At 25.8% G+C, this 19,100-nt stretch overlaps 2 protein-coding genes across 3 annotated transcripts in view; one reads left to right on the top strand and one right to left on the bottom strand.

Annotated features, from left to right (window-relative positions):
- The window catches only part of LOC135925233 (DNA mismatch repair protein Msh2-like), a 27,294-nt gene extending 9,812 nt beyond the window's left edge, over positions 1 to 17,482 (bottom strand). Inside the window, exons 1-19 of one of the 2 annotated variants that reach the window (XM_065460458.1) lie at positions 17,365 to 17,481; positions 17,268 to 17,317; positions 17,189 to 17,224; positions 17,062 to 17,149; positions 16,882 to 17,018; positions 16,713 to 16,826; positions 16,468 to 16,557; positions 14,766 to 14,901; positions 14,445 to 14,593; positions 13,101 to 13,224; positions 12,673 to 12,798; positions 7,689 to 7,825; positions 6,650 to 6,917; positions 6,424 to 6,569; positions 5,677 to 5,848; positions 4,820 to 4,948; positions 4,174 to 4,269; positions 3,119 to 3,183; positions 2,627 to 2,809 (exon numbers count right to left, since the gene is read on the bottom strand). In XM_065460458.1, coding sequence (XP_065316530.1) covers positions 2,627 to 2,809; positions 3,119 to 3,183; positions 4,174 to 4,269; positions 4,820 to 4,948; positions 5,677 to 5,848; positions 6,424 to 6,569; positions 6,650 to 6,917; positions 7,689 to 7,825; positions 12,673 to 12,798; positions 13,101 to 13,224; positions 14,445 to 14,593; positions 14,766 to 14,901; positions 16,468 to 16,557; positions 16,713 to 16,826; positions 16,882 to 17,018; positions 17,062 to 17,149; positions 17,189 to 17,224; positions 17,268 to 17,317; positions 17,365 to 17,398 — 2,280 coding nt within the window. In that variant the 5' untranslated portion in view covers positions 17,399 to 17,481. Of the gene's footprint in view, positions 1 to 2,626; positions 2,810 to 3,118; positions 3,184 to 4,173; positions 4,270 to 4,819; positions 4,949 to 5,676; positions 5,849 to 6,423; positions 6,570 to 6,649; positions 6,918 to 7,688; positions 7,826 to 12,672; positions 12,799 to 13,100; positions 13,225 to 14,444; positions 14,594 to 14,765; positions 14,902 to 16,467; positions 16,558 to 16,712; positions 16,827 to 16,881; positions 17,019 to 17,061; positions 17,150 to 17,188; positions 17,225 to 17,267; positions 17,318 to 17,364 lie in introns of both variants that reach the window. The other variant, XM_065460459.1, reaches the window with a different exon arrangement.
- On the top strand, positions 17,376 to 19,100 carry LOC135925234 (EEF1A lysine methyltransferase 2-like). The gene is made up of 8 exons (XM_065460460.1): positions 17,376 to 17,418; positions 17,473 to 17,608; positions 17,651 to 17,716; positions 17,758 to 17,875; positions 17,924 to 18,028; positions 18,073 to 18,325; positions 18,400 to 18,487; positions 18,774 to 19,100. Exons 2-8 carry the CDS (start codon positions 17,577 to 17,579, stop codon positions 18,865 to 18,867), a joined length of 756 nt encoding a protein of 251 aa, XP_065316532.1. The 5' UTR covers positions 17,376 to 17,418; positions 17,473 to 17,576; the 3' UTR covers positions 18,868 to 19,100.

Genomic DNA, 19,100 nt, shown 5'->3' with positions numbered 1-19,100 from the left:
AAATTGAATAAAAGAATCTACATGATTTTATAATTAATGGGGATTCAGATATAATTATTGAAATTTTATTTAATTTAACGTATATATTTTATTGGAATAAGAGTGAGAATAAATTATTTTGAAATTGTCGTTTTTTTTGTTATTAATTATTTTTTTTAATTGCATCAATGTACACACTATATATATGCCTTTCTTTTTTGGTGTATCCTCGTTAAGTTTTTTAAAATAAAATTTGTTAATTTAAATATTTTTTTTTTAAATTAAAATAGTTTTTTTTTCTTCCAAAGTTGTTTCCCATCCGTGTTGAATATAAAAAAAAATATATATTATAATCCGTTTCTGGGTCGACACTCCTTCATCCGATTGATAATACTCGCTAGCCGCCCAAATAATATTAGACATGGAGACAAACAGCCGTTTAATTGATTTTGGATCCTGCTATTTACAAGTGACTTTGATCCCCAAAAATACAGGGATGAACATCCAGTCGCCAAGATCCCAAGAAAATTCAAGGGCCTCCGTTGGACCGAGGAAGCGACGCTGTTACAACTGTAACAGTGATGGTCACATCAGGAGTCAATGCAGTGTCATCAGTGGAGATTCTCGCCCCCCCCCTCACTACTATAAATACCAATTCTCTGGGCCAGTCCGCGGGGAATACCAACAGAAGGATGCGCGAACAGATGCAGATCCAACTGTCGCTCCCTAGCACACATTCAGCTCCATCGGCGAACAGAGGAAATTTAATGCGAACATCCAATAATAGTTCCAGTCTCTCGTCAACGCCCCCGGAGGAGAATCTTCTCAGAAGAGCTATGACTACTATCGTTGAAACCGCCCCGTGCACTTAGGGATCCCAGATATTGTAACAAAATAACGACGCGATGGAATTGTGGGAAAACCAATTATTACTACCTTGATGTCGCCCATAAAATGTCTTCATCATAACACCCCTATTAGTATCATAGTACATTATTGAATTCTATAGTATTAGTGTTAGTACATCGAAAATTTTGTAGTAATATCTTATTATTTTTTTTATATTCATGCCATGCGCCCATAAAGGGGTGGCATGTTTTAAATTATAACATTTTTTTATGTATATTAAAAAAATGTCAATCATTAAAACTTTGATTTTTGATATACATTTTTTTTTACATTTATTATTTTTTTTTACGATGATAAATTCTTTTTTTCAAATAAAAAATGATTTTTTATGATTTTAAATAATTTGAATATTTTAAATAAAAACCGTTTGTAATCATCTGTTGTGGAAATTTTACCAAGTCTAAGAATTAGTAAGAAGGTCTTTCTGTAAGTTAGGGAGTTTTTTTTATATATATTTGATTGGGGTAAGTTTTCTTTGTTTCGTTTTCGTAGTTCCTTTTTGAGTTTTGTCAATCATCACCACGGAATGCGAGCTGCTGAACTCCAAGAAAACATATAGAATTGATTAAAATTTTCAATATTTCTCTATTTGATTTAACTTTCGAATTATGCTGTTCGATTGATATTTTGTGCATCGAATCTATCATATTTCCAATAGGAATTTCGCCAAATGTTTTTAATTGAATCATCGACTGCAAATGAGCTGTTGATTCTTCATGTCGTTTAACTGCCTTTAAAAAATTATTCATATCCGAAAATCCTCTATCATTAAAACATATTTTTCCTTTGGGAATAATAAGCATGACCAACAATATAGAGAATTAGAAAATTCACATCCAGTGAGCCATTCATATTTATCGATAGAAAAATTAGGAATGCAAGATTTTATTTCTTTTTTTAAATTTCTTAAAATTGGCTTTGGTCTTCCTTTTTCAATAATTAATTTTTTGGTACCAATATTTCTTGAGATAAATGATAATATTAATAAATTTTCAATAATACAATTACAATTATTAAACATTAATTTAAAGAAAAAAAATTTTTTTTAAAAAAAGTAAGAAAAAAAATTTATTATAAAAAAAGTAAGAAAAAAATTTAATATAAAAAATTTATTTTCTTTTATAAAAGAATAAGCAATTTTTTATTTGCTTCCCCAATGCTTATTTTTTAATCGTAAAATTAAACAATATCATAACATGATTTTCTATTTATTTATTAAATAATAAGCAATATTAGATTTGCTTCCCTCTTGTATATTTTTTTTAACGTAATAAAAAAATTACACCAAAAAAATATCGTATGAATCATGATTTATTAGTATATTTATTATAGGAAAATAAGCAATATTAAATTTGCTTCCATCATTTTTTAACATAGTAAATATAATAGTAAATTTTTTTACGTAGTAAAAATAATAGTAAATTTTTGAACGTAGTAAAAATAATAGTAAATTTTTTATCATAGTAAAATATTATAAATCTTTTTAACGTTATAAAAAATATATTAATTATTTTAAGGAAGTAATTTTATTTTTTTTTAGCATAGTATAAAGATTATATTAAGTTTATCTAAGAATTTTGTAAAAAAATTTCAAGGGAAGCAATGCTTCCCTTGCTTCTATGAACGCTTCGTCCCTGGTATTTTATGATACAATGTTAAATGGATTAATATTATATAAATATAATATTAGTTATCAAGTCTATTTAGTTTTAAAAAACAACTATTATGGATATCAAACTTTTAATATTGCGGTAGTCTCAATCATTTCCGCCATAAAAGTTGAGACCCCCCTGGTTTGCGAATCAGAAGAGCCCACTCTACATAAAATACCGTCCAAAATAGATAGCTTAGGAATATCTCCGTGAGAGCCATTACAGGGTATAAAACAGCCTATTTGAGCCATTAGAATTAAAGTGCCAGCCTTTTGTTAATCACGTGTTTCAAATATAGTAAAATAAAGAAATATATTTTATACATAAATAATGGACGATCGATATATGATGATTATATATGATCTTTTTTTGAAAGTGGCTAATAATTATTCATAAACATAGTTTTCATCAAATATAAAATAATATTTTGCAATTAAAAATTAGATAAATAATAATGTACGATATTAAGATAAAAAATTTCAGGGTTAATCAAATATTTAAGTAAGATTATGATAAGATGTCATTGTTTGAAAAAATTAGAAGGAAATATTTTCTTTATGTCAAATTAAATCACAAACCGTTCTTATATAAGTAGACTTTCCTCCCATGTTCGGGCCGGTTATGATGTAAAAGGTTGTTTCACCTATAATTCGAATAAGGAAAATATATCTTGTATTAATTTGTAAATATGTGTCATTGGTTTAAAAATTCAATATGACGCTTGTGCGAAATTAATATAAAAATCTCGAACTAAATATATTTTATTAATATTTTGTTTAAAAATATTATCTGTCATCTTTTTGAGATTATAGCATAAACTCTATTTGGTTTAATTTAATAGTTTTGTTTAAACATTTTGTACAATCATTAGAACTATTAATCAACCCTAAATAAAAATTATTTGTACTAAATAGCGAAAATCGATTCAACAAGTTCTATCATAATGTCGTAGCTGAGAACAACTAAAATATTACCAGAATTGTCAGATAAATATAAACCTTTTCACAATTTCCAGCCAAATATAAAAAACTTTTAATAATATTCGCAAGATGTTCTGTCAGTTATACAAATCTAGATATATAGAAAACGTTTTCTATCTTTAAAAAAAATCTAGAAAGTATTTGGCCAAAATCACAAAAATATAGAAAATTTAAAAAAATAATTTTGTTCATAAAAATATTTGGCCAAAATCACGAAAATAAAAAAAATAGTATTGTTAATAAAAACTTCCAGTTTCTGTGTAAAGATTGCAATTAAATAATTGGGTTACTTTAAATTTAATGACGATTCTAAAAATATATGTATATTTATTTTTTAATTAAAAATGTCTAATTATCTAATTGCAATCTTTGCTCAGAAACTGGAAGTTTTTATCAACAATATTTTTTTACATTTTCGTGATTTTGGTCCAAAACGTTCAATATCCATTCTAGATTTTGAGGCAACCCTGTCGTATTATCATTTGTCTTTGATTTTAAAAAATAACAATGCCATATAACGATATTTTTAAATTGTGCAATGATACCCAACAAAAAATTTATTTTTATCTTTCTTTTATTTACATCTATTAGATTTCTTTCATAATGGGATATTTAATCATTTAAGATTTTTTGTATCATATTTAATAAAAAACCTTTTTTGAAATAAATATCGTTGGGTATAAATGACATATCGTCTTGAATTTCCATACATGGATTTCGGGCTTGTTTTATGTCAATTATCCGCTCTTCTACATAATTTTTTTATATAATAATAATCTGTATGTTAATTTTAAAATTAGTGATTGCATCGGGCCTAATTTTTCAAGCCCGGCCCGGCTCGAAATTTTTTTTAAAAAAGTTTTGCCGGCCCGGCCAGAATTTATTTAAATATAGAAATTAATTTTTATAATTACTTAAAATAAAAGACATATGTTATATAGCGTTCAATAAATTAAATCAAAAATTTTTATTTTACATAAAAATTCTATATAAAATTGATAAATTTAGACATATTTAATAAAATTTCCAAGGTCCGACCCAACCTGGCCTAAAATTTTTTTAAAAATATTAGGCCCGGCCAGGCCCGAACCCACTTTGCATATCTCTAATTAAAATATCAAGGCAAATTAAAATAAAACATATAAAAGGTAACTAACTCTTCATAGACCATCTAATTTATAAATAATTGATTTTTCACTTCATTCTAATATTAAGTATATATATATATATTCTATGAATTTCATTTACCTCCTTCATCTTATTAATTTTTTTATTTTAACAATATTTTTGAAAGAAAACCTTTAGGCAAAACGATAGGTCTAACATAAGGTTGTGAAGCCGTATTTTGAGAAACATCAGCAAAACTTATTAGTACATCCAATTCGGCAGTTATTTCCGTCAGTTTCATTAAGGGGTCAGTGTAACCCGCTTTTTGAGTTTTATTATGTTTAATGTATCAAGAAAATGTTAATTATTATCATGTCATATTTAAGTTTATGAAACCAATTTATTTATTTTAAAGCATGATTTTTATATTAATGAATAGTCTCCAAAAAATATTAATAAATAAAAGTTGTTTTAAACCTAAAATTTCAGCTACAAACAAATTACTTTCTTACTTACTGTGGATAGGTAAAGAAAATCAGCATGGAGGGAATCACTTAGAGTAAATATATATAATAATGTATTAAACAAAACTTATCTAAAAGTAGACCATTAAGTCCTGCTTGAATTTAAGTGCTCATAAATTTAAAAAAAAAATCTATTCATACTTAGGTTAACGAGTTAATGGCCTAAATTACCAAATGACATGTTATATTTATATTAGAGACCTGTAGGCCAGAAAATGATATGATTTTTTTTAATCCAGGTCAGGTTTAAAATTTAAAAAAATTAAAAATATGGCCTGGGAGATGATTCAATTTTGTTTTTAAAAAAATATATCAACTAATAAGTCAATACAGCGTTTATTATACATTTAATGCTCATATTTTCATTTCCTTTGAAACAATTTGTAAAATTATTTAAAATAATAACATTTGATCAATTCCAGATGAGCCAAAAAAGGCTCAAAAATAAAAATCCGGGTCATACGAAAAAAACCCCAAACTGATCCGGATGCAGGTCTCTGATTAATATTATATTTTAAAAAAAACATGCAATATTCATGATTTCATCCACGACAATCTTTTGATGTTCTTCGTAATCTGCTTTGGTTTGCATATAAGATAGGTTAAGAGTGTCTAATTTGCTATCTTTAAAACGCACGCCGTTGTTGTTGGTGTCTATCGTTGTGTATTTTTTGTTGTTTCTGAGACATTTTTCGTCCTTCATTTTTTTTATATTTAACTCATTTTGGATTTTTTGTGCTAAGTTTTTCTGATTATTTTATAATATTAGCTATTGAGATTTTATATTTTCCCTAGTGTTGTTAAAAGGTTGGAAAAACGACTAACCCAATATTTTAGCAAAAGATATTATTGAGTCAGGAGAATTTGCTCATAATGGAAAAGTTGAATATCTATTAAAGAAATCGAGACTTGCGTAATATTATTTTAGCTAAAATCTTAATTTAAAATTGGATGGATGGAGCAGTTTAAAAATACTGATTTTCCCACTAGTTAAACACCATTTAATATTACCATAAATGAAATTACTTTCCAATTTTTTACTCATAATTTCCTCAACTTAATTTTTTTTTAATGGTTTTTTAAGCATTATTTGTTTAAAATTGAATTATAAACCTCAAAATTTATTTTAAATATGTTCAACAAGATGACTAGACCATATGGAATTAAATTAAAAATATAGTCAAAACAAATTTGTGATGATTTCAAATCAAAATGAATCCTTAAATAAAAAAAATTAACATTCGATTAATGATATGGTAAAGAAAGAAAAACTTTTTTAGTGATTCTATAATAATGTCCAATGGGTGAACTGTATTCGAGTTTAATACCCTTGCCCTGTTCCAAGGAAAGGTCTTTGGCCACTGACTTGAATTGAGCTTGCATCGAGTTTTCTAATTGATTTAGCGATTCTCTTAAACCTTAAATAATTATGGTTAATTGTGTAGCAATTTCTAGAAAGTGATAGGAGAGAGGAGCAGAACTAGTTCAATTAAATTACATTTTAAATCCTCATCAAACTCTGGCTTAATAAGGTATTCCTGGTTATTCTCGATCCTCTCTAAGTCAATCATGAGTTCGCACATTTCGATATATTTGGTGAAATCGTTAAAAATTTCCCCGATTCGAACGGAAAAATGGCTGGTAAGGATCGATGTGGTACTACAATTGTTAGAATGATTGTCTTTATGGTCACTTTCAATGTCAGAATCGAGGGAAGTTACTATGTTGGGTAACCATTTTACGGCTTTGTATATCCTGTAAACGTCCTTTCATAAGCAAAAATAAAAAATAAAAATTTTATTTCAAAATAATTTTAATTATATACCAATAAAATTAATAAAGTTTAAAAAACTCGAATATAAAATTGCAATACAATTTTGGATTTTTTAGGTTTTTATATAGTAATATAAGAATTCTTAACGTTACTTTTAAAATGTATCAAAACCGATGCCGATATAAATTTTAAACAAGTCCATCGTTACCGATATAAATATATTTGATAAGATTCATTTTTAAAATAACTACTAAATAATTAACAAATACATCTCTACTAAAAATAGCAATACATATTGTATAAAATATCTATGTGAAAATTAAATATTTCTAAATTTTTTTAATAAAGAATAGAGAAATAAACTATAATGAAAAATATAAGATAAAATAATTAGGATCAATTATATATTTTTTTTAACTGTGTAGTGAAAATTAAATCATTTTTTATTTCTAGTTTTTTTATTGATAAATAGATAGAGAATTACCTATCTTTTAATATAAAAGAATATCAAAATTTTTGCCGGTACCGATATATAAATATCGAGCCAAGACGATACATAGAAATTTCAAAAGTATTGCCGATAAGATACCGTTCGATACACAATGTTTATCGGATACTAAGTTTCGATACTTTATGTAAAAGTACTTTTTTGATTGTAGAGTAATTGAGACGATTAGTCTATATTTTATTTACTCGTATGCAACTATGATACCTTTACTTTAAAATGGGGACCATTTAAAATTTAATTTTATATTTAAAAAACCTGCAGGGTAGCTTTTTTCCTCATAAATTTTCTCGCTATCTTCTGAAAATCGGGCATCCTCCTAAGGTGAGAATCGGCAAAAAGTTGCCTTAAACCATAATTCTTTACAAACGTTTCAACTACATTTAATCTTTCATCTATAGTTTTTTGTAATCGTGATCATTTGTTTTTATTAATTTTACTAGATTTAATATTTTTTATTTTTTTATAAAATTTATTTATAAAAGTACAATACAATCTAAATTTAATATTAGAAAAATATATATTTATATTTCTAATGCCATAATCATTCATAAGATAACTGACAAAATTCATATAGAATTTAACTTTTCAAGCAGGATAATATGAATTAAAAACCATTTACAAAATATATGTTTAGATCATCTTTATTGAAACCTTCAAAATATTAAAATTAAATATACTTTAATCATTCCACATATTTGAAACAGAAGTTAATCTATTATGACATTTATCATGTTTAAATTTATCAATGTTAAAATCAGGGACGAGAACCCGAACCCTCAATATTTCGCTGAACCCAAACCCTTTTTAAAAAATTAAGGTCCAGGGCCTTTTTTTAAATTATAAAAAATTTATTTTTTTTATTTTAAACTTTCATTTTATTTATTTTGCATTATATATTAAAAAAAATCAATATAAAAAACATGTAATTAACGATTTTTATTTATAAAAAATTTCCTATTTAAAAAGAGTTCTTATTTAAAACAATTGTTTTTTTATTCAAAAAAAATATTAATTTAAAAATTTCGTGGAATTATTTTTGTTATATTTAAGAGTCTGATATTTTTCGTAAAAATTTTTAAATTTTCCCCAGCAAAGCAGATTAAAAGGGGTTTTTTTTTAAATGATGATAATATATAATAATATCTATTTTAGAATATTGTTGTTCGTGTATTATAAAAAGAAGTACGAAATCACTGGTAAAATATTTTTAAAAAATGTAAGTTGCTAATTATCAAATATAATTTATATTAAATAAGTGCTATTAAAAATATATATAAAAATGGTGGCTATTTATTTATAAAGTAAATTTAATAATCAAATATATATTTTCTAGAATATGTCATATAAATTATAATTAAATTAAGGCAAATTCTACTATCAATTTTGTAATTAAGTTTAGGTAGTTTAATTTAAATTTAAATAATTTGTTATAAATTTAATTTGTAGATGAAAATCAAGGATTTATTAGCCAAATATTTTAAATTTAATGATAAGAGATTCTGAATGTAGAATATGTGATGAAATATTAACAGGGAATCATAATAGTAATTTAGAGAGACATATTAAGAGGATTCACTCGAAACAATTCTATGAATATTTAGGTTAAAAAAACGAAAATCATAGAAACTTCGACTAAAACCTTGATTACTACAAATCTGATATAAAAGAATATACTATAATATTAATAAAATTGAAAGATATTTTACAAAAAAAACTATTCATATTTCGATGTCATAAGAAGATCTAACAAATGCTTTAATAGAAATGGTTATTAATGACAGCCCTTTTTCAATAATTGAAGATACTGGGTTTAAAAAAATTATTGACTATATTACTAAAGCCCTGGGTGCGTCGTTATAAAATTAGAGACTTAATTATAGAAGAGTCTAAAAAAAATAGTGAGAAAAATTAAGAGAAACAAAAAATAAATTAGTTTGTTTAAAAATTGATTCTGCTAAACGATTATAGAAGCATTCTGGGAATAAATATTCAATATATTCGAGGTAATATCATCGTATTAAGAAATTTGGCGATGAGAAATGAAAGAAATAGCTACAGGAGATATATTAAAAAAATGATTTTAGAGACTCTGAATAAATTTGGCATTCCATTAGACAACCTATACTATACACTATAATAACCGATAGATTATTAAATGAATCTGTGGAAGGGGGAATTGGGATGAGGATGATATAAATGACGATATAATAAATGAAGAAATAGCAGATCTGTCCCAGATATTGAAAGATTTAACTCCAAAAGAGCATTAGATGTGCAGCACACACATTACAGTTGGCCATTAATGATTTTTTAAAGACAAGTTATGCGAAATCAATTATTGACTGAGTAAGGGAAGTGGTAAGATTTTTAAGAACTCCAACGATCGTTAAAATCTTGAAATCACTGAAAAAACCTATAGCATAATTGATTATACAACACAACAAGATGGTCATCGGTTTACGATATGATGGATCAATTGTTAAAATTGAAAGATTTTTGTAAGAATTTTGTTACAAAATCGGATCTTATTCTAGAGAAAACAGAATGGGATTCAATAGCTAACATAAGTGTAGTTTTGAAACTAATTAAGGCGACAACCTTGAGGCTACAATCATGCCTCTCCGATTTTTATGGCATTTGGATAAAATACCGTTTAGAATTGGAAAAAATAGTCAATAATATTTCTAATGAGATATTAATGCATATGAGATTTAGGAGGATATTTATTTAAATTATAATATTCTTTATGCATCACTATATTTAGACCCCAGATATCAAATCCTATTAAGCATTGATCAGTAAAAGGTTGCGAAAACTCATTTAACGGAATTATGGGAAAAACATAAATCATTAAATTATTGAATGGATCAACATTAATTTCAGCTACAAATGATCTTGGATGATGATAATGATGATTTTGAAAGATTGTTATTAGAAAAAGAGAAAAAAATTAACACAGCATCAAAGTGAACAGGAATCAAAAGCTCATTATTAGAAATTTTTTCACACATTAAAAGAATTAACAAGGATGTAAATATTTTAGACTTCTGGAAAGAGAATAGTTTAATTTATCCAGAATTATACACGTTAGCGAAAATTGTTCTATGGTCCCATCAACACAAATACATTATATATATTATATTAAACTTAATTAATACTAGCTTAGCATTGAACGATCATTCTCATCATTAAAATTTATATTGTCGGGCCTACGTGGAAATCTTAATGATGATATTTTAGAAGATATTATGATAATTCGCCTAAATAAAAATTCCAAAATAGAAATGTAATGATATTTTTAAATTGTATTTAAATATTATATTATATATAAATTGTATTTAAATATTATATTACATATAATCTATAATATATATATAAAAGCCGTGTCAAGTCAGAGTGTCATAATTTATAATATATATTTAAAAAATCTTCAACTTTGAAAAGCGTCTGTGGCCTAATCGGCAAGAACGTCGCTTACGAATCTAATGTCTTTGGGTTCAAATCCAGCAATGCATTTTTTTTCCTAAACCATACTTTTTTTAAATTTTATTAATTTCCTTATTTTTTTAATTTTTATTATTTATGTACTCAATAAAAAATTTAATCTTGCTAGATGAGGGTTTTGTATATTTGGATCATGGAAACAGATTTTGGCTTTGGACATATTAAGAATGAGTCAAATTGGCTTGAAGAAATTAAAACCTTTTATTTTATAAGAGCATCACAGATTGTTCCTTCATCAAGATATAAAAAATTTATATCCAAATAAATTTAATTTAAGATAATGGATGAGATAATGAATATCAAGGTAAAATAAACGGGGATGTGTGTTCTCTGATGGATCCTTTCGTCAGAATCTGTCAAGTGGGCTGAATAAAGAAGTTTTAATGCTCCAATATATCTCTAGGAATTTTAAATAAAAAGGAAATTTGGGATAAAAACAATTTATAAAATGTTCACGAAATTTGCTATTGAAATAATTTTTAAGGTCTACTTTGATAATAGCCATGTTAGGAGGAGGATTTTGAATATAATACAAATGGCATATGAAGCTATTTTGCCTTCTCCTTATCACTAAATCCTAATTAATACGTATACTTAATAAGTTAAGACCTTGGGTTTTGACTCATGGCAATTATTTTTGCTAATAATCTTCTAAATAGCCCATTGCAATGGGGTGGATACCACCACAGTGTTTGTGAGTAATCATGTCCCCCAAAATTGATTCAAATTTAAGATGGCAGGTATTTTTTAAAAGAATATTTAGGAAGGTTTTAAAAGCATTTAAATGATTCTTTGAGATGAATCTAGATTTTATATGAAGTGAGAGGGCAAAAACCATTGCGTCTGAATGTGGAAATTTGTTAAAAAAATTGATTAATATCATAATTCACAAATCATTTTTCTTTATTCCATATTTTCCATAATATATTTGGCCTTTTCTCTAAAAATTTATAGAAATCTTGGAAGAATGAATATAGATAATCTATTCCTATTATTTGAATATTCTGATTCATCCATCGTCAAATGAAGGTAAAATTTATTATTTATCCATAAGGAGAAAATTCTGATTCCCTATCATTTTTGACAGGTTATCAGCTATTATATTTCTATTATGATGATATTATTTTTATGGCGATACTAATTAAAATAAATTTTTTAAAAAAATGATGTTTCTGTTATTTTGACTAATTTTAATAAGTCATTATTTTTCAAGTCTCCAAACTCTGAACCCACCCGAACCTGAACCGGGTTCAGAGATTCTTCATTGAACCCAAACCCATTTTTTTAGAAGGAGGGTTCTCGTCTCTGTTTTAAATTAAAAACTATAAGATTTATTTTTTTAAAGCGATAAATTATTAATGACGAATAAAACAGATTTAATAAAATCTAAATTCTTTTATGAATCTTGATATTGACGGGAAAGATGGAAGCAATATCATGCCACTTATTTTTTTTTTAAATATTTTTGAAAAATTTAATGTACATTTTATTTAAATAAATAAAACTTATTACTATAACAAAAAGAAGGAATTGTCAACACGTATTTTTTGCTAAAAAGGGTTAAAACAATTTTAAAAATTTCTAAATCTAAGACAAATAATATATATATTTTAAAAGAAATAGCTGTTCAATGTTCAGCATGGAGATAAAAATACAGGTACTTAAACACAATAAAAAAAATTTTAAATCACTTTTAGCAGTATGAACCAAAAAATTAGAGAAAAAGAAAACAAACCTATTTTATTTACATCCAATAGTGGCTGTTTGATCCATCTGTGCAATAACCTTTGACCTTGACTCGTTCGACATTTATTTAAAAGTGCATACAAATTTTGTGGCCGGTGTTTGTTTGTTTCGGAGTCTGAATTTTGATTTAACATTATTAGAAAGATTATAAGCAGTATCAAAGGAGGGGGATGCCAGCGTTGCCCGTCCCGCCCCCATGAAAAAGTAGTCTGGTTCCGGTTCTAGCTTTTATAGTGAAGACTCCGATGATTCCATCCATGTCTAGTTACTGGAACTTTTATAATGGATTCTGGTTCCTATAAATTTTAAAAGGGCTCTAGGTACTAGATCCTAGATTAGTTTTAGTTCCAACCTCTGATTATAAGTCAACAATATCGAAGAAAGGCACTATGGTAAAAAAATATGTATTGAGCTTACTCATATCGGAATGTTCCGGAAATAGATTGAGAGCTTTGATGGCTGCCATATCCAACTTCATAAAATTTTCGACGTTTAAAGTATCCAAACTGTAAACACCGTAATGACAATCTTGCGACAGTAGCTTGATAGATGAATATCATCATTGTAATAAAAGAATAGTTAAAAAGTAGTGTAACAATGATAAAATGACCTAATCAGTGCAGTTTATTTATGGTTAATGTTGGGTGACCTGAATGATCATTTAAGTCAATTTATTTGAAGGATGTGTGGGAATAAAATAGAGCATACATAAAGTGTTATCATTTTTCATTTCAATCTAGGCTGGGACTGATAATATTTCCTATTTTTATGTTAAAAAAATAACTAAAACAGTAAAAAGGGTTTTAAATCAACAATACGCTAAAATGAAACCTAATTGATTACTAAGAAACTTAACTGATTATATGCTAATATATTAAATTATAGTAATAATATCCTTTTACCTTGAATCCAATATTAAAAATAATTCATAATTTATTTTGTAATCAATATGTCCAGAATAATTTATACATATTTTTGTCTTTCTTTTAATTAAGAAATTATAACAATCGCATAGTATATATCACAATAATTACTAATAGTGACTATTTTATTTTGAAACATTTATTTTATGACCATATAATATTTTAAAAAAATAGTTAGAAAAATCGATTTAATTATAGTTTTTAATTTTCTTCTTAATATTTATATAATGATATGTAAAAACTTCAAGTCTGCAAGGCCCAACCCAGCAAGAATTTTTGCATAAAATTTTCACCCCAGCCAGTTAAATTTTATATCCAGTCAGCCCATTAAGATTTTTTTAAAATTTAGAAAAAATCAGGCCTGGCCCATTAAAATTCTACTAATAGTCCGCCACAACCCAAATTCTTTTGTACAAATTTTCCTGCACATCTTTAATATCTATATCTAATTTTCTCTTATTGTCAATTAAGGCTCTTATATCTCTCCTATATTACAACTATTTTATAAACTATTGTGTTATATTTTCAATTTCTCTTTGATACAATGAAAAAATTTAAAACGATAATTTAAAAAATATTGGCAGTTTCAGGTAGAAAAATTCATAATTTTAAAAATTTTGTTAAAAAATAAATTAAAAACGTGCCAAGCTAAAAAAAAAGAAGGAGCTTTAATCCAGGTTTAGTTCAAAAATAGGTTGAAAAAATTCAAATCCGGACAGAGGCCAGAAAATTTGGCCCCTGCAAATCTCTGATTCGATTCATAGCACATTATAAAAAATATTTTACAATCAGTTGAAAAAAAAGTAAAGTATGAAAAATTAATTTATAAGTAATTTACGTCTAGGTATTTGATGATCGCTGATGTACAAGATAAAGCCAATTGGCTGTTTTGATATTCAGGGTAGCTTGAAAAATTGGAACTTTGATTATTTTTAAATTTAAGCAATTTGTTCATATCTTGCACTACATCTTGTGTCGTGAAATCATCTTTATTTTAATTTAAAACAAATGAATTATAAATTAACTCTTAAATCTAATGATGTTACACAATTTTAATATGTTTTTATCTTTCAGAAAGTAATCCTAACTTTGTAAATAGAAAGCACTCATAATTTTAAGACCTTATAGAGTATTAAGAGTAATTTATATTTATCAAAACTTTTTTTGCGTTCAGTGATTAAAACTTTGTTTCTCTCCAGAATTTCTGTTAATTTGTCACTTAGGTCAAGCAAAGAATTGTCCTTGCTCTTAGTTGGCAACAAACATTCTTTTGGTCCCAGGTGCACTATCAGGGCCTATAATAATATTTCAATATTAAATAAAAAATAATTAAGTCAGTTTGAACTTTGGATTAAAAAGAATTCTACAATATTTTAAGTGATTCCGACTCCTAGAAATTTCGCTAATGAGGTTTTTCGTTTACCAGAAATTTAAAATTGAATTCAGGATCAAAAAAGAGGGGTGCTAGATTTAATTTAGTTCCAAACTATACTTTCTTTAAATTGAATAAGAATCAGTGCTGTAAAGTAGAGTTACTAATAAACGGCATTCAATTTAATAAAAAAATGGTAACTTTTCATTATTAAAATAACACTAATTCGTAATATCTATGTTACAATTTTTAAAAATTTTATTCGCACTCTTTCAGATTAAAAATTAAAAACTTTTATTTATTTTTTTAAAAAAATGTTATTTTAAATAAAAATTTATATTAAATTATATTAAAATAAAATTTAAAAACCATATTAAAAAATGAGTATTATAATTAAATCTATGAAGACTGCATAGAACAATTAGATCTGCAAATTTATAAGCTAGTATTCTGGTACAGATATAAGTATTCTTTAGTATAGCTGAATAGCACAGAAAATTTCCCCTGTAGATTTTAAAAAGATAAGGACCTCAGGTCTAAAACTGATGAGTGATGTGGTGACCACAGGAACAAAGTGGACATTGTTTAGGAATGAGTATTTATTTCTTCTGCTATTTACCACTTAATTGATGGAATATTCATGGGCATTTGCTTTAACAAATATATCCATATAGTTATAATCCCAAGCAAGGAAAAATCCTCTCTCCCAGGGAATCAGTCAACCCATCTGACCTTTTGCCGTAAAATAAATTTATCCGTATAAGTTCTAAGGAATATAGGATATTGGCTTTTTAAGCAGGGATGTGAACCTGAACCCGTGTTCAAGAATTTTAAATTTCATTTAATGGAAATTTTGATAACAAGAATATTATCATAATCAATTTCCTAGGAGGGGTCCGAACCTGCCCCATGTCCATTTTACCCCGGATTTACTGAGTTGTCGTAAAATAGGTCTCTGTTTGTTCTGTAGTTTTAAAATGCCCAACCAAACAATTTTAAATTTCTTGAACCTGGATTTGGGTTCGCATCCCTGTTTTAAGGGCTTTAGCAATTAATTGTTCATGACATTGTGCCTAGGATGGTGGACTCTAGAAAATTTGCATTGAAATGATGGCTCATTTTTTTTTGAATAAAGTTTTATAAAGGAACAAGTAAAGGAAAAAATTATATTGCAGACAGTGCAAAGCCCAATGGAAATCTTCAAATGTTCAGAGGAAAGATGGAGTGGAATGGCTTCATATCAAGACTTACAAATCTAAAATTGGTTATGTCCTTTAGTTATTCGTTCAAAAGGAGAATTCATCAAAATATTTAACAAAACTCTTTCCTTTATTATTAAACACATACTACCTTATAGCATTTATTTTATTTGGATTTATTAAAAATTTTAATGATCACTTCAAGTATTTTACTGCACATATTGAAAAAATTAAATGAAATATAAATCTATAGAATTATAAAATAATATTATATTTAAAAAAAAAAATACTTCAAAAGTGGATAATTGTTCATCGTCATAAAATTCAGTGATATTAAACTTTAGGCTCTCAAAATCTTCATAGTATGCCACACCAATATACTGTAATTTTTCAATTAAATTTTTGAGAGGTAATTTTAAATTAGGCATACTCTTATATATTAATTGTGTAAAGAATATTTATTATTTATATTTTATTAAAACCAAAAAAATGTGGATTAAATAAATGCATATTCATATCAAGATTAAAAATTTACATTTTGCTGCTGAACATCTGATCTTAATTTAACTGACATTATGCCAGAAGTTGTATTCAAATCAAAGTTCCCAAACAATATATCTTCAATTTGCCATAAATTACCAGGAGATGCCTAATAATTTTAATAATGGAGAAATATTGTTTTTAAATAATTAAAACTATAAAACTTTAATAGATAAAGTCCAATCATTTTTGTTAACATTGCCTTTGAATATCTCTATTCGATATTTTTTAACTAATAAAAGATCTCTGGCAAAACTTTCAAAATTCAATTTGCTTAACACTACATATGGTAACTTTTGATCTATTCAAATACAATTAATTAGAACAATAGAAAAATATTCAACTTTTCCCATTATATTTTAAAACTCCAGTAGTCTTAAACACTTCTTTAGATGTGTATATGGCATCATTGCCATGAACTGTGTAATATTCCTAATTATCAAAAATAAGTAATTTCAATAAAGAGTTTACTCCTCTATCAAAAATCCTTATCGTGGTATTAGGTTTCTATATAATATAATTAAGAATTGTTTAGTATTTATCAATGAACCTCAGTCAACATGTTAAAAAAAGTAATAAATCCTCGTTCCTGTGTTGCGTCTAAAATTAGCCATCATATTTACATGTAATGTAACTAGTTTAAAAACCTATGTTAAAAGATTGATTTGGTTGCAATGTCATTTTATGCTAATAATTCGAGGGTATGTGACAATTTTTTAATTTCCAATCCATAATATAGAATACCATATATATAGAAAATAAAATTAAGGCGGGACCTGTCTTATGATTTAGACAACTGAGAGCTGTTTTAATTTGATATTTCTATTAATTTGACAGCCTACCATTAAGTTAAAATATTATGCTCAGGAATGATCTTTCAAAAGTTGAATAGTAAATCTATCGTATATTTTTTAATAAATATGTATAATTGAGTTGGAATGAATTTTATCAAGAAGAAATTCAAAATTATAATGACCATAAAGATCAAGGAGAAATTTGGTAACTCATTTTTATATTAAATTTTATATCTAGAAATAAAGGTTTGGCAAAATTAATCTTAAAAAGATCATTGGATGGATCGAGAAAACAAATATGATTAACTATGAAAGCTTTATATTGGACATAGGAACTGGCAATGGTGTTTTGCTTATTGAATTGGTAAAATTAATAAACATGATGTTATAACATATTTCTCATAAATAATAGTTTAAAAAAGGCTTTATCAATTTATATGGTTTGGATTACAGTGTGAAATCTATTATCCTTGCTGAATCCTTAGCTAAAGATGAAGATACAAATATATCTTATAATGTATGTTATATTTTTATACCTTTTAAAATTTATTTTAATTATAGCATTGTGATTTCTTAGATTTTGACAATTTGCAAAATAAATATAAAAATATTTTATTTGATCTCTGTATTGATAAGGGTACTTTTGATGCTATAACTGTCAATAAATCTAAAGAAGAAGCATGCATTATATTTCAAGATGACAAAATAGACAGTTATATTTACTCATTACAAAATATTCTTAAACAAGAAGGGTTATTTTTTATTATATCATGTAATTGGACAAGAAAAGAATTACTTGCCATTTTTGATAAAAGTAATTTATTTTATAAATTTCCTTTTATTAACTAAGAATGCTATTTTTAAACCATTTAATAACATTTATTTAAGCCTTCAGAATGATTGAAGATATTAGTGCCTCATTGTTTAAATTTGGATCTCAACTTGGAAATACAATTACTATTTTAATATTCAAAAAGTTATAATATAATATTGGTTTATAATTTGAAATATAAAATTAAATTATATTCAGTCCTTTTTAAAGGCTAATCATTCTACTCTTAAATTGTCCAAATAAAAGAATTCATACATATAAATTTAAGCATGATTTATTTATTTTTTTATCGATTGTAATATCTATCATTGTAATAAGGAGTATTTATTTTGTTTGATGACAAAAAACTATACTAGGGATAAATGATATTTTTTAAAAATATCTTAATGGCCCATTAAATATGTATTTTATAATAAATAAAAATAAACAGTGTAAAAGAAGGACTGCCTCTAGTTCTACTGAAACCTGAGAGCTTTATCCCCTATTACTCCACTTTTTTTATTTATATTCATAGATTAATATAATAAATTGTATTAAATATTATTTATTATATATTTTATAAAAAAAGAATGGATTCGAATTATAAATATGATGTGATAATTTTGAAATTAAATAAACGATATATAGCTAATAATTCATAGTCGTTTTATTAAATGGCGACGAATGGAGAAAATAATTCCTTAAATGGAGATTCAAAAAATATGGCGGAAAAACGAAAATTGATGGATTTATCTACAATTAAACTTGATAAATTCGA

Source organism: Gordionus sp. m RMFG-2023, chromosome 2 (assembly GCF_954871325.1).
Source record: "Gordionus sp. m RMFG-2023 chromosome 2, tfGorSpeb1-WG-v2, whole genome shotgun sequence".
NCBI lineage: Eukaryota > Metazoa > Nematomorpha > Gordioida > Chordodea > Parachordodidae > Gordionus > Gordionus sp. m RMFG-2023.
This window is presented reverse-complemented; position numbering and strand designations above follow the sequence as displayed.